This window comes from Barbus barbus (assembly GCF_936440315.1).
Source record: "Barbus barbus genome assembly, chromosome: 46".
NCBI classification, from domain to species: domain Eukaryota; kingdom Metazoa; phylum Chordata; class Actinopteri; order Cypriniformes; family Cyprinidae; genus Barbus; species Barbus barbus.
The window spans coordinates 16,658,248-16,674,909 of NC_136724.1; the positions used below are offsets into that span (position 1 = coordinate 16,658,248).

The following is a 16,662-nucleotide window of genomic DNA, read 5'->3' on the forward strand; positions in this document are numbered from 1 at the left end:
ATTTGGACCCCACTGTAAGTAGGAAGTGAGATGTATCATCAACAAAAGTGTGAGTATTGAAAAATGTCGTCTTCTTTTATGACTTCCTCCTGATGGAAATAGCTTTTCAGTAGACTGAGTTTCTATGGTTACGGATCACACCTGTACAAATGCTGAATCAAAAAGGGTACTGATGCACTTCTATTTTTTTGCACCTCTGAACCACTCTGTGGTTGAGTTCATTTGCACAAACCATTTCTTTTTTTATACAAATAACGAGCCTATTATATATGGTGGCTGTTTCTCTTATCTGATGGATTCTGTAAGCAGTGGTTGCAACTAATCTGAATTGTATAGTGAAAGAGAAAAACTGACCTGGACAAAACAATGTTAAGTTACTTTAGTGAGGAGGCACACCCTTGGTGTCTTCTTCTCTAATCTCTGCTCATGATCAGTCTCTGTGGTACTGATTAGATCCCACCTACAGCCGACCAGGACTGAGTTTGGGTATGCCACAGCATCTGCGTGACTGCCAGTGGTATTAGACAAGAGGAAATGTGTCATGTGAAATTCAATACTCTTTGTGTAATGTTTGTTTCAAAGAAGGGAAAGCTCCCCTATTCTGCTGCCTTTTGGTGCACACACTCACGCTGTCTTACCACTGTTCTTATGGCTCTTGTTGCTGTAGTAATGAACCCTTTACTAAAGCCAATGACAGCCTAGCAATTTCACAGCTAAAGAAATCCTCTGAGAATCTGAGCGCTCTCAATGTGTAGAGGCTGTTGGTAATCTCACACTGTGGGAGTCGTTCCGAATTATGTTTCCATACTCACTCTCCTTGTGTGTTGGTTCCTCTGGTTATACTGTAACACTATTAACCCTCATATATAGCATTGTACTTCATGCTTAATTTCATGCACCTTTCCACCAATTAACAATGTCTACAACATTGTCATGTAATGGCACTGCCCACTAGATGGCAGCATGCTGCAAAACTGAAAACAGAGCAGAATAATTGATCCTATTTACTGTTAATACTTAATTTTATAAGGATTTCTAATAACACAAACAAATGATGCAACATTGCTGTCTTTTTGTTTCACCCTCTTTTATTTTTATTCTTCTGAAATTCATAGAAACAGATAAAAAACAACAATCATCTCCAGAGGCATATCAGTTAGGTAGAATGCATGAACTCTAGGCTAAATTTGTGTGTGTGTGTGTGTGTACGTGCATGTGTGCAAACCAGTGTGGGTGTATAATATATACTTTTCCACCCTCATTCTTCCAACTGGTTTTGACATCTTCAAAGGGCCTTGTGCCAATACTGCTTCACAGCAATCATATTTGGACGGAATAAAATAGTGGAGGTGTACAAACGAAATGAAAGGATGTAAGCCTGAGTGAATCTCTATGAAAGCAGAGATATGTGAAGGGCTTTGCATTGAATGTTCAAATCCAGCAGTTTTGACAGACAGGGAGGACAAATAAGAGATTGTAAAGAACATGAACTTTTAAGCTTCATTTATAAAATGAAGATCGTTCTAGGTCCATGATATTTCTCTTAAAGGTTACACGCTTTCAAGTACAGTCAAGTACATAGACACAACTGGACCATTTTACTCACATAAAACCACGCTGATTCCTACAAAATGAAAGCTGTCCAACTAGATAGATAGATAGATAGATAGATAGATAGATAGATAGATAGATAGATAGATAGATAGATAGATAGATAGAAAGAAAGAAAATGGATTAGACATGATTGATACTTTTACACTGCACAAAATCATTTTCTTAATGAGTATTTTTGTCCTAATTTGTTTCATTTATCTTTTTTCATCTCGTTTCCATGTCCAAAAAAGATAAATGTACGTAAGCAAAATTGCATTACTTATTAAGGCATTTATAAGATATGTTCTCTGAAAACAAGGTCATTGTTCTTACTCTAAATTTTTTAATTTTTTTTACGCTTGATACAAGAAAACTACTATTTGTCAAAAGGGTAAGAAATTTTAATTTAATTCAAGGTTTGTCCTTGGAAAAAAAGCCTTAATATCTTATGCTGTTTTATTTGTCATGGAAATGTATTTTGAGTTTGTTGTTAGAGTTAGGTTTATAGGTTAGAGATAGAGATGTTAGATAAACAAAAGTACAGATTAATTAATACATTTTTTATTCAGTATAGGGCCTTTCAAAACAAAAAGGTGCCGAACAAAAAGGATGTTTCTAATGTATTTCAGTGCTATTCAGTGATCAGTGAAAGCTCTATTTACAGCACTGTTCTGAGATCAGACAGAGCTGTCTGAGTGCTTCACTGAGATCAGCAACAGCTGAGATCAGTAAAAGCTGCAGTTGGGTTGCTGGTCTGAGATCACTCAGAGATGTTAGAACACTTTAATTAAATTGTTGAGAGAATCTTTCAGAGCACTATCCTCAGATTAGTCGGAAAGAGTATTGACTGGCTACTTCATTGAGATGAGTAAGATCAGCTGTGAGAGGCTCTAGCAACTGTAAATACTGTATATATGGGCTGGTTTAATTAGCTTTATAGGTGTATATCTTGATGTGTATATATCATCCCAATGCTTTTGGGCTGTGCAGTGATTCAGGAGTGCTACTTAGGAGGAGATTGGAGTAGGTGAGGACCATCAGTCAAGTAGTGGGGGAATGATCCAAAAAAAGCCTATTTTTCAGCTGCCACATTAAGTGTGCGTGCAAATGTGTCCAATTATGTGCATGTCTAACTGTCTTTTTCCCTTTCTTGTCCTTGATATGATTATCTGTAGCTATGCATTCAGCAATATTTCACCACCTGCAACATAACCTTTCTATTATGCCACAGTCATCATAAATATCAATGTCACAATCCACATGTGTGCTTGAGAAAGGGGACTTGATAAAACCCTATGCCCCAACCCCCGCCCCAGCTGCCTTAAAGCACTAATCCCTGCACAAAAACAGCAAGAGTTGGAGCTAAAGGGGATGCTATTTTACCTCATGATGGATTTGATATCAATTTCTTTTGGGTCTGAGGAGAATTTGAAAAGTAAGAGGATTTGATTTGCCAGACGCTCCTTTCCTATACTCTCTTTCTGCTCCAGGTCTCTGTATATATATTTTTTCTAACCTCTCATACACAGAGGGCAAAGGAGAGTGAAAACGAAGGAACTCTGGCTCATGCATATTGATGAAGAGCATTGTCTGTGACAAGGTGATTTTCAGGATTTTTAGAGGCAAACAAAATAAGCAAAAACCAGCAGGGATAAATCCTTCATAGATTAAACTCCCCACTGCAGTACGACTTAATTGGTAACCAATGCCCTTATTGATTTTAGAGGGTAGGAAATTATACATACACTATGTAACTAAACTGTGACCAGAGTTACCATGGAAGCACTGCGCAGCATACCAACCTGTCAGCAGAGTCTTGCTTCTGTGTATCCCTCAGACGCATCCCCACCCCCTTCCGTCCTTTTCTTTCACCCACCCATTTTTTTCTGTCTTATACATTCCTTTATGGAAGAGAGACATTGGTCATGGTGGGGGAGGTGACTTTCACCATGGTCAGTGAAAATACTTTTCAAATACTATATATTTTTAATACCACCATAGACCAAAAGACAACTATATGGTCCTGACCAAAAAAAATCTAACCTTTGAGAAGACAACATTGGGCGCATTAAAATCATGGCTATCAGCAGGTATGAATATGGCTGCTTGGTCTTTAGCTTAGTGCCCCATGAAAGTCTTAGTATGGTTCTTGGGGAATCAGAAACATTGTAAGTCTCTATCTACACCTTGTTAAAGCAATTGCTTGTTACTGTTTCCGCTCTACTGCTGCTGTAATACTGCAGACCAGAGGAGCCCCCCTCTGTGATTATCTGCAACTGTGCAGCAGTGTGGCCTTCCTTGCTCTCATTAAGCTGCAGCAAAACCTGCATAAGGCTTTTACCTTGACAACGATACACTCATTGTTAATGGCTCAACCTCAAACTCATCTCCTTTTACCATCAGACAAAAGCCTTGTTAAAAATGTGGCCTTATACTAAAGAACACCCATAAAGTACTTAAAAGCCATCTAGAGGCTTTTAAGTATGGGAACTGGAAGCCCAGCTGCACAAAGGCTAATTCTCATATCTCAGGTCTCCTTATGCCACCCCCTGGGGGTGTTTTGTTTTTTCTCTCTTATACATCCTCCAGACTACCTCTCTTTTAGGCATGTGGTCAGACAGTGGTAATCTGATCAACCACACGTGTGCTGTCCACCATCTCCACACACTCAATTTCCTCCTGGTTTTCCGCAGAATTCTTTCTCTCCCTCCGTTTTTTCTTGGAGGGAGGCAAGAAAGTAAGCAGGACGGGGAGAATGGCCAAACAGTGGAAGGCGGTGATTATGGCGGTGAGAAAGAGGCACCTGAAGAGTGTGCGGGTAAGATTTGAGGGCACAGCCGCGAGAGGGAGCAGAGCAGCCCCATAACACAAGTAGCTCTGAAGGGCAGGAACTCCATGTCGCTCCAGAGCCAGTTTCACCCAGCGCGTACGGGTGGATTCCTGGCCTAGAGCGAATGCAGACACCAGCGGAGCACTGGAGTCCACAGCATAGTTCACGCCGTAGATCAGACACAGCACTGAGACGCAGTCTAACTCTACCTGCCACAGGGTCATGAAACCCACCAGACCAAACTCAACAGAGGCTACTGTCACAGTCAACCAGGCATTCACCAGTGGGTCAGCTGCCAAGAAGGTGGAAAAGAACAGCAGAAAGAGAGCAGCGATGCAAGAGTTTTTCAGGGGTGCTCCAACAGATGAAGCATAACGGTCCATATACACAAAGGATGGATTGAAGATGATGAACTTCACCCTGGAGGTCAGCGATAACTTCCTTAGTGTGTCCAGCAGGATAGACATCTCCTCTCGTTTGTTTTCTGTCGTCTTGGCCACTAGAAACATACGTGAGGCTACCACATCAAATTCCCCATCCGCACGTTTGGCAAAGATGATATCATCCGAGAAATGCACATATTGGGGTTGGCGCAAAAAGCCAGACCGCAAGCGCTCTGTGAAGTTGCTGCGTGGCAGGCTAGTGGTGATGTTCAGTCCGTGAAGGTAGTTGAGGTAACTCTCAAACCAGGAGATGCGTTCAAAACCTTTGGTGTATTCCAGTAGGTCCTCTTGCACACTCGTGTTCCAGTACTCAATGGACTCGTAGATGTAGAAGCCAATCACGGGGCTGTAGCTGCTGAAATACCGCTGCTGTGCACGGGTGTATGCTATAGTGCTTGTTTCAGTGGCAACCACATTACTAAGATCTGACCCTTCACTGACCTGAAGGTAGCCCATGAGGGCAAAGGAAACATAAACCAAGTAGAACAGAACCACAAATGGTTTGACGTAGGTGTTGGTGATCCAGTCACAGTAGTACCGCTTCATAAAGGCGACCAGCAGGTGACTCTCGTAAGCACGCAGTGGTCCTGCTTCTGTTGCCTCCTCGTTGTAATGAGTGTACATGAGAAAACGGTACCACGCCGGCTTCTGCTGCAGCAACTCAGGCTTTGGTACACGCCTGCAGAATAGACTGTGACGGTAGTTGTTTTCCAGGTAGCCGGCAAACACCAGGTTGGAGCCGTAGAAGGTGAGGATGTAGAGGTAGTTGAAGAGGACTGAGATACAGGCGTTTTGACAAAAGAGACGCACGGCCTCAATGTTTGTGAATGGACTGGCCCCGATGCCGAAGGTGACCACGTGCAAGGCCGTGCTAGCTGTGAAGGGCAGCATACAGTCAGAGAACACCGCAGCAACCCTCTCCTTCACATGTTGGTCCTCGCGGGTCCGACGCCAAGACGACAGCATCTCAAATGTGCCAAACAAGCCATGACCTGGAAGAGATGAAGAGAGAAAATGTCTTTCAGTGATTTATAAACGTGGAATGGTCTAAGCATAGCTTGGAATGATTTTGGCAGGCAGCTCTTTCAAGTGACATAAATGGCTGCTGGGAAAAGAAGAGACGTAAATAATTGAACAAAACGGTGACAAGACAGTCACTCTGCAGCTGCATCGCAACAATGGATGTGAGGGAAAAACAGATGCTCTCTTTCTCTGGTTCTGGCACTGGTTTTTTGGGACAAGTCAAAAGGTGTTTATCATGCATTGTAACATTTATACATCCATCAATGAAATCTAATTCTAATCCAATTCAATTCAGTCTATACATACTGTAGCCTATAGAAAACACCACTCCTAATTTATAGCTCCTCACCAGTGCAATTTACTGGAAAAATCAATCAAAATAAAGCAAGGATTCAGTTTTGAAAGCAAAGCCAAAGAAGCCTCTTGGCCACCACCACCTCTATTTACAGAGCATGATCTAATTATAGCTCACTCTCTTTTCCTCCATCTTCACCGCTGATGAATTTGTTGCTAAATAAATCTCAGTCACACTCACACACGATAGCCACATGTCATGTAAAATTGATCTGATGAAAGGAGAAAGCCTTACGGCTGTGAGGAAGGCTGACAGCCCCTGTAGCCTTGGGACTTTATAGATGCACAGAAGCCCAAGACATTAGGCAAACTGGGTCAGCCTACTTTTAGAAGTTGCCATAAGGGAACCCAGGGTCCAAGTCATCATGACATAGCTGATACTCTTACACCATAACATATATTTACATGTGCTTTCACATTCTATTGGTCTTTTTTTCAGTTTCCTCTCTAGCTTAAGACATCACTGGCTCATGCAGGCAGAGTGAGCAGATGGCTCTCACCTACAGGGTTGCCACGGCATCAGTGACTCATCATTCATGACGGAGGTTCCCTCGGTCCGATATCGCCAGTACTGCCTCTCACACAGACCTGGGATGTGTACCCAGCACAATAGCTAGCAGAGTCACCAGACAGCATTGGCCTGAGGTCGTGGCCTCCACGATTGGACTCAAGTGTTCAGATTTTCGGCAGAGCTAAAGGTCTCAAATTAAACTAATGGGCAGTAAGAGTAGATTGTTGCTAAACCAAACAATCAAGCTCTGCGAGTAAGACAACCAAAGTGAGAGAGAGAGGCTGTAATTTTATTCTCATGCTGTTTTCTCACACTTTTGCCTTCGCTCTCTGCCTCTACCATAGACGCTTTCCTCTTTGCTAATTGAACCAACTATATTATTTCCACATGACATTAATCTTAGCAATTATGGCCTATAAAATCTCTCCCTTCCATCTTTCCATTATCCTCAGAGGACTGTCAGATGATCCCAGTTGACAGCTAATGTCCTTGTAATGGAATTTGTTTTAAATAAAAGACTGGTGGCCTACAGAGATAAGGCCTATTGTTTTGTCAGACATCCGTTGTGTTGTACTTGTATCCCTGTTTTTCTCTGAACCCGATTCAACCCAGTATGAAAAACCTGGAATGACACTGATATGCCGTGACACTGGGTGGCTCTGGCAAGTTCTGTTTTTACGCTAAGAAAGGGCTCTGTAGGAGAGCTCTGTAGGAGATGCTGTCACTCGGGCTGCAATTGGAAACCAGTGGGGAGAATTCTGAGGTTGCTGACGTTGAGTGGCACAATTGTCAAGGTTGGGATTGAACTGTACAAGCATTGTAACAAGGACACAGATTCTTCTTGAGATAGAAATGCAATAGTAATTTTGTGGAGTGGATGGCACGGGGGTCAATATAAACGCATCGTCTCTCAGCCTTCTGGTCTTTTTTCCCCAAGCCCTCGTTTTTCTTTTCCATTTTTTTCATCTCATTTCTCTGTCTTTCGCCCCAGCCTGTTATTTTCTCTACAGAAGCCTCCTCCCACACGTGGCACTAATTGCTGTGTGTAAGAGATGGCCAACGAGCGAGATGGATGTGATCTGTCAGGATGCATGTATGCGTGTTGGTAATTAGTCGCAAGAAATCTGCTTGTGTGAATCTGTTCCACAAGCACACAGTTGATTCACCCAGAATGGCTCATGGACAGAAGACAACAGAAGGGGGTGGAATTCCTCTAAAGGCTGTCTGTTGAGCTCTATAAGGAATTCCTTTGATGTGGAGCGTTTCATTTTTAATGATACACCTTGAGAAAAGTGCAGTGCGGAGCTTCCCGGACAGTCAAAAAGGTGTACTCGTTTAACCTGACAGTCCTTTAAAGTACAAGCATTCACAGTATGTAAATGGAAGATCAAAAGAACAGAACGAATATGCAATGGCGGCTAGTGATTAGAGAGTAAACAGCACAAATCACTGGGATGCTGCATATACCATTCAAAAGTTTGGATTCGGTTATTCAGCAAGGGTGCATTAAATTAAATTAAATCAAAAGTGACGTAACAAGTTTTGTTTTGCAATTTAAAATTTAGTTTTAGATAAACGTTGTTCTTTTAAACATTCTGTTCATTAAAGGATCCTGAAAAAAATCGGAAAAAATATCAAACAGCACACCTGTTTTCAACATTGATAATAAAAAGAAATGTTTATTGAGCACCAAATCAACCAACGCTATCTCACAACCAATTTGTATGTATTTTGTACAATTTGTCTAGACCGCAGTGATGGGCAGGTTTAGGGGTGGGATTAGGGGTAGGTCATTCGTACAAATTCATACGAATTAGGTAGCTTGTAATTTAGCAAAAATCTTACAAATTCGTATGAGCGAGGTCCTGTAAAATATGTACGAACATAGATCAGGTTGAATCAACATATTAGAATAATTTCTGAAGAATCATGTTTCCATCTCAAGAAAAAATTACATTTAAAAATTTTAATATTTCACAAAATATCTTTCTTAAAAATTTCAATGAACCAAACTTTTGAACAGTATTGTACATTTTTGCATTATAGGAGGACAGAAAGGAGTAATAAAATCTCACCTAACATGACAAATGGGATGCCCAGATATGTTGAATTGTATTTCCCTCCTGTGAGGTTGAAAATGCCAGCAGAGGTGAGTGTAGCGAGGCTGATGGTCACCAGAGCCAGAAGACCCAGCCAAGGCTTTGTACGCACACAGTCTCGCATTGAGCAGCACAGCATGGCCAGTGAGAGGCACACAGCCAGGCTAAAGAGCAGCGGCCGTTCTGATACCCGACTGGTCCTTTGGAAGTCCCTCTGAAGAGAAGAGGAAGTGAAGGGGTATAGGCTGAGCTCTGGATGAGCCTTTCCAAAGTTCTCCAACTCCTTGCAGAACAGCAGCTCCCAGGTGGCCGCCACCACTTCGTTCAGTGGGCTGGCCGCTTGCAGGTAGTATGTGAGTTGAAGGGCTCGAGCAGAACGCACCCCGTCTCTCCCTCCGCCTGCCAGGACTCCACCCAGTTGGTGCCCAATGTAGGCCTCCCGCCCATCTTTGAGTTTGGTGATAGGGTAACGCAGAGGGGGTATTGAATGGTTGAATGCCCGTGCTGATCTCATCTCCTCCAGAACCCGCAGGATGTCATCCACGATGCAGCTCTTGCTGTCATCCAACAGGCAGAGGTGGGCAAAGGTGTAGTTGAATCCCAGCATAGGAACCTGGATCTGAGTGATTGTGTTGTGTAGCTTGGGGAGGAAAAAGAGGGGAAAAATGTACAGGTAAATACAGATTAACTAAATTTGAATTAGTCAATGAAAAGACATGCACTACCATCCAAAAGTATGATCAAACAACTACTTTTTTATTTTAATGTCTCTTAAATGTTATTCTTGTGGTGGCAAAGCTGAATGTCAAATAATCACTCTATATGTGGATTTTGTGCTCAAGAGACATTTTCATCAATGTTGAAAACAGTTGTGCTGCTTATTATTTTTGTGGAAACTGAAACTTTTTTCAGGAATCTTTGATGAATAGAACGTTACAAAAGAACAGCATTACATTTAAGTGGAACATTTTGTAGCATCTTTGCTGTTTGTTTTGATCAATTTAATAAATCCTTGTTGAATAAAAGTGTTAATTTTTTCAATAAAAGAAGAACAGGTGAAATACACTGACCTTAAATTTTGAATGGTAGCGTATTGTGTTCTTGCAACATTAGGAATAAATTCAAATTAAAATATTTAATACTCAAGAGTAAACTTTAAGTATGTGATTGTCAATATTTCATCGCATTCAGTGGCAACTATCTTGTTGCCAGGCAACAAAAAAGCATATTGCTGCAGGAAGAGTGTGCCAACAGTTTTACTTCCTGTTTAAAAACACAAACACAACATCAAAGCAAAACTTTTCGACTTTCTTCCAAGGCAATCCATGTGAAAGGAGGATTGATTGTCCTCTGAGGTCAGTCTCTCTTGCGTTGTTAATGTCAGACTGATTAGACTGTGTCAGACTCAGATCACTGGGGGAGGCTGCCTCCTCCAATGCTCCTCCGGCCTCCTCGAGCAGCAAAGAAATGTCAGACACACACCAGTCAGGTCTCTAATTGCTCAAGCTTGATAATTAACCCTCAGTTGGAGACTAAAGCATGACATCTGCATGCTCAGTCTCTTACCTAGACGGACGCTCCAAATGGGCTGTCTGCTCTTTATGCATTGGTAACAAAGGGCATAGAAAAAACCATATAAACCGTGATTTTTCCTTCTTTCAGAAACAGATCAGATCTTGGACTATGCAATTGTCACACTGCATTCGACTTTATCAAATCATGGCTCAACAGAGGAGAGCTAACCTCATTCCCAAAGGTGGTCTGTGATACAGTGAACAAGGTTATACCAAGACCTGTTGTTCTATTTCTGGACTATACAATGCATTGTGAATATTAAAAAGTTCTTAAGATGTGGTTGCTGCTCATAGCTCAGGCTTAGTTCAGTTAGCTTATGAGAAATGAATGTTTCCAGTTAGAAAGGATGAGTCTAAATACACATGAAGTGAGTACTTTTCATTTAATAATAAAGTGTCTATGCTAGCAAAATGTCAATATGAAATGTGAAGCCACAATTTCATCTGCATTCCAAAAAAAGAGGTGAAGTGCTCATTTGGTTTTTGCCTGAAGTTAAGATTTCTTGCAAGTAAAGTATAATCAGAAGTTGCCAGCATCATATTTCATGTTGGTGGTGTCTGGGGGAGTGAATTTTGGAGCTGGATTGGGAAGCTGTGTTACAAGAAGATAAAGTAGGCCACAAGCTAACACCCTGACCGGCACATTGGATGAAATATTTCTAATATTAAAAATATATATATGATCCGGGGAGAGCCGTGGGCAGAGAACTTTACTTGAAAGCCTGTTAATATCATAGCACCTGTATCACAGGGAAGTTAAAATTACAGATTTGTTTAGTTTTAACGGACAGACATGTTGTCAGAGTTATTATCCCAGTGATTCCTGAGTACTGGGACAAAAAATAAATAAAAAATAAACAAGATAAATAAATAAAATAAATGATTATGGATTACAGAATTACCTACCATTTTCTCACTTACTATGGGACTACTATCAGATACAATATTTAATTAACATACATTACATAAATATTGATTAATCTAGCATTTTGACAAAAATAACCATACTTATTTTTCATATCACACATGTATTAAATGTATTGAATTTCTATTCCTGTTTGCATTGCTAGCTAATAATAGGAGCAACTTAAAACAAATGAAAGTATCTAAAAACCTCAAACAAGTTCTTTACAATTTGTGCAATGAGTTATTCACATAATGTTGTGAATGTAGCCTAAGCATTACGTAAATTTGTAAAATAAATAAATAACCAGAACCTGTGAGTCTGTTGAACTGATCAAATATTTAAAGAAGGACTTGAGTGTAAAAAATGAATTAGCTATTGATGTTACGTAAGCACAAAAAAAAAAAGAAAACATTTTTTTTTATGCAAGTTGTTAAGACGAATAAGAGAATATATTAAATTATCTCGGATTTCAGGAACGTGTGAATTTTCTTTACATGTTTTACCTGTAACATATGAGAAAGACTAATAAGCTTCAGGGAAAAGTTGGATCTGCGAGCAAGTAGCTAAATTAATAAAATATTGTTTCAAGGAGTTCTGACAACATTATTGCAAATTTTAAACTGAGAAACAACAGTGAAAGGTCGCTCACCTTTAGGACTGAGTTAACGTGGTGAGGGTCCAACACGCTCCCCCTGCGGGAAGTCACGATGACCCGGCCATATCTGCCGGGTGTTTGCAAATCCGAGTAGAGGGTGTGTTTGGATCGGTTTACGGGGAACAAACTATCCACCAAGTTCCCCTCGATCTTCGCCAGGCTGTGTTTGGGGGCTAACAGGTACTCCACGTTTTCCTCGATGCGGTATCTGCTGAAGCTCGCGCCCAGCAGGATGGAGATCAGCACGGGCGCGGAGGCGAAAAACACCGGGTGATTGGCGACAAAGTGGCCCAGTTTGTGGAATGACGTCCTGAGCCCTTCGTGCAACACTTGTCGTAACATCCTAGAATGCAGCAACAGCGCAAGGGCGACGAACCAGCATCAGCATCAGAGATCTGGAGCATCAGTGTTCAACCCACGCAGCTGGATCACTGAAATGATGAAGCGTTGCGTTGAATCTCATCAGGTCCTTCTGGGTCAGAGACATTTTGTTAGTACTGCATTTACTTTACTTTGAAGAAAAAAGATAAGTCAGAATGAAAATGCATTCTTAACTCTGCAGCGTTGGGCGATTGTTTGCATGTGGCAATATCAGTGTGCGCATTATTCAGAGACTTTCAAAGGGGACGACTTTTCTTTCAGTATTCTGTCAGTAATTTTGGGGCGCAGTCGGTTGAGGTTCCGCGCAAAACGGTATTTGGCGTCGCTTATACAGTTAGCTACCCTGCAAATACCTCAAAGACGTTTTAAACAAGACGCTGAAAGGGTTTGTGATATGCAATCTATAAATTGAAATAATAAATAATGAGACTATTGTGATTTATCGATGTACCATCCATCGCACATCGAGAAGCGAAACGTTGCTATGGTTATCTTCTCATATTTCTCTACACGAGCGTGTATTTTAGTAGCCTACAATTCTGACTAAGTTGTAATCTAACTTTAACTGAAACTTCGTTTGAAATATACACATGTAAAAATACATACTTTTAAGAACCATCAAACCATTTGTTTCGACATCATTTTGGGTTCAAGCCTTAATTTTGGGGTCAACATCCAACCCCCCTTTTCCCCACCCCATAATTCGCACCCTGGGCGACTGTGGTCACTTTTTAAGGGAGTGACAGATTATAGGCTATTCATAGACAGAAAACCCCTAAACCGGCACGACGAGCTGAAAAGTGGCAAAAAAATAAATAAAATAAAATAAAATAAAAAACCTGTCTGGTTTAAACTGTTTTTTCGACAGGGAAAGGAAGGTGGTTCTGAATTATTACCAGTCACGTTTTTGCAGTTTCATGCCATCTGAGAGATCCAATTTCCATAAATGCGTCGTTGATCCGAGTGCCAGGAATTAAATGCTCGTTTCTCGTAATAGAAACGAATCACTTTTCTCTTTTGAATATCTCCACAGCGTCTTAGAAAGGATGAATCCAGTACATATCGGTGTATTTCTAACAGTGAACTGGTCGTGTTCTTACAAACAGTTTCAAATGCGCAAATACAGTTTTGTATATTCCATTATCTACGAGGTGCATGTCATTGGTCCATATTAATCCCGTACCGCGCCCAGCACGACCGCTATCCGTTGTTACCAATCTGAAAACACGAATCTCCACCACCGACCCGCGGTGCAGAATGCGTGCGGGCTCCGCACAGCTCCAGCTCGGCCACTTGTGTGCATTTCCGTTCCGAGTTAAGGCATTCGTTTACTGCGCAAGGCAGCTCCACACAAAATAATCACAAACGAACGCGATGCAGCACTTAATTGCTCAGTTACGGAGCTGATTCAGAAGTTCCAGTTTCCCGAAGAGCCGGCCGGTGGTGCCCCCACCCCCATTACACCTAAAAGGAAAGCTATTCTGATTGGTCTGTTAACGTTAGACCATACAAGAGATAATGACACACACAGAGACAACGATTATGTGATTGAATGTATCTGTGTGACAGCTTGTTAAAAACTCACGTGTTATAGAAACTGTTTGCAATTATGCTAATTTACACGTACAATTATTGTATCAGTACACACAGAGCACAAGCACTTTATGTCATCACCGTTAAAAACAAAATGAATACATTTGGCATGGAAAAACAGTATTCAATACTTTTTCTCAACGCCCAGAAAAGTCTTAAAGATGTAACAAACTAATATTTGCCTCTACAGAAGGGGAAAAGTGCTCAGAACCAAAAGCCAGTCATAGGCTTGATTCAGCACCATGGACAGAGATGAATGAAGTACCTTTTTTGGTCTTTTTGGAGGATCTGGAGGAGAACAATTTTGAAGATGAATTTGGGGACCATTAAAAGAACTGTTCACCCAAAATGAAAACTTGCTCAAAATGTACTCACCCTCAGACCCTGAGATGAGATTTGATCAGGCAGATGAGTTTGTTTTTTCATCAGAGCAGAGTTTGACCAATTTAGCCTTACATCATTAGCTTACCAATGAATCCTTTGCAGTGCATCGGTTTGAAGTTAAAAGCATCTTAATGATTAATTTATTATAAACATAGTATAAATAAATATAGTATAAACAGTTTTTTTGTTTCACAAAGATCTTGAGAGGGACTGGAGTCATGTGGATTACTTGTGAATTATTGTGATGTTTTCATCATACGTTTGGACTCTCATTCTGACGGCACCCATTCACTGCAGAGGATCCATTGGTATGCAAGGGATGTAATGCTAATTTCTCCAAATCTGTTCTGATGAAGAAACCTACTGAGGGTTTTCAGCAAATTTTCAGTTTTAGGTGAACTATTCCTTTAAGTCAATATATGTTTTAAAGTTTACCATGATTTTTTGTCTCCTTTTGGTGTGATTTTTGGTATTATTGGCACAATTGCCCATCTTCTCCCTGAAATTTCACTATTCTTTCAGTTTGTATTCTTCTGTATCCTTAATCATGGCCAGGGTTATACTGTCCCAGGTCTCTTTGAATTCCTCAGACAGACAGTCTCTGGCCGACAGATCATTTAATAACACTGTAACAGTCTGCTGGAGTGCAGGGGCATAGCTCTGGATCTACCCATGCATGTCTAATCAAGAATTGAGCCCATGATTGAGCTCAGCTCCCCTACCTGGACTGCTCCAGTGCCCTCTACTTTCCATTTAGAGTTATTTGATGTCACGTATCCAAATTAGCACAACTATATTTTACATGTGGTTTATTGAAATCCACAGTGAGTTTGTTCAGATGGATGCTATGTTTCTTCTTCCTGCCTCTAACCTTTGACCTAAGCTGTAGACACAAAATCAGGACTTGTAATGATCATCACTGTTTTATATGGTTATTGCCATGGTAACCATTGCTGTTGCCTCCTGTAGCCCATGCTTTGCTATATCGTTTCAGCAAACCGACAAAGAGTGGTTTCCATGGTTACAGCTTTAGGGCACCATTGTGACTTCACAGCTGAAAGTGCTAGTTGTGTTCAGTGTCTGTAATACCTGCCTGAGTAAATGTTTGGACTCATGTTGTACTATTGCTTCTGCGGTATATTGTGCTGACAATACATGGAACAAATAATGGGCTCGATTCCTAGGGAATGCACGGCCAAAATATGTAACTTTAATGCAAACGTTGCTTTAGATAAATGATTCTGCCAAATGCATAAATGGAAATATAGAAATGCGAAAATGCGACACTGAAAGAGGAAAGTCTAGGCTGAGTTTATTTTGGGAGACAGGAGAAGAGCTGAAGTTTGTTAACATAAAAAGGTAGAGAAGGTTCAGTTTTCACAGAGAGGTGGGAGTATGCCTCTGGATGTTTGGTCTTCTGCAGTAAATTTACAATAGTTTCTGGAAAGAGTCAAAGATCAGAGCTCGAATCTCACTTGAGCTGTACTGCGTTCAGAGACAATCTGAACTGAATAAGGCTCAGTTTGCTTGCTGTGCAGGGGAGTCTGGGGAGAAGTTGATATGAGAGGAAAGAGGATGAGACCTGGATTGAGAGGAGAGGAGAAAAAGAGATAGACTGAGAGGGAAAGAGAGTAAGAGTGAGGGCAGGGATAGAGAGAAGTAGAAAGATGCAGAGAAAGGCAGGGAGGAGAGAAAATGTGAGCTGAATGTCAATGATGTAATTTTCCTTCCCTCAATCTTTATCCTTATTTTACCTCAACATGGATGAAAACTCCTCACCTTTAGGTGACAACTCACTCTTTTGAGATAAAAAAGGTCACCTTTGAGATCTGCTTAGATGCAATGAGAAAGTGTTTATTGGGGGGGGGGGGTTGTAGACTGGTCATAACTTTTTATATTCAGTTATGCAGAGGTGGACTGTTCTTATTTGTATTGGAAAAGTAAGACTGATAAACACTTGGCAACTGCTAGTGAGTTTTATGTAGTATTTTCTTTACTCTTTACTAAACTATGTTTAAAAAGGGTAATATTTTATGTATTTGAGGTCTGAGATGTGGGAACAGTGAAGAGAGATAGAAACATTTTGCATTTTTGGTCAGCATTGCCATCTAATCAGCCAATATTGTCTTAAATAACCTGCATAGCACTTCATCTTTTATAACATGTGATTTTGACCAAATATGTTCAATCTTGATTTTTGTAAAATGTTGCAACAAGTTATTTCTTATTTATTTATTTATCTATTTATTTAGTGAAAATTTTCAGTTCTTGACATATAAGGTAATACTAAATATTTTTAAAACTACCTTAAAGTA

General features: G+C 40.7%; 1 protein-coding gene across 1 annotated transcript; it reads right to left on the minus strand.

Moving 5' to 3' along the window:
• Positions 1–4,206: 4,206 nt before the first annotated feature.
• LOC306865114 (patched domain-containing protein 1-like) lies at positions 4,207–12,331 on the minus strand (the record flags this gene model as incomplete). Its single annotated transcript, XM_079409490.1, has 3 exons — positions 4,207–5,858; positions 8,830–9,493; positions 11,984–12,331. The coding sequence occupies 3 exons, from the start codon at positions 12,329–12,331 to the stop codon at positions 4,207–4,209; spliced, it is 2,664 nt and encodes an 887-aa protein (XP_079265616.1).
• Between the last annotated feature and the right edge of the window lie 4,331 nt (positions 12,332–16,662).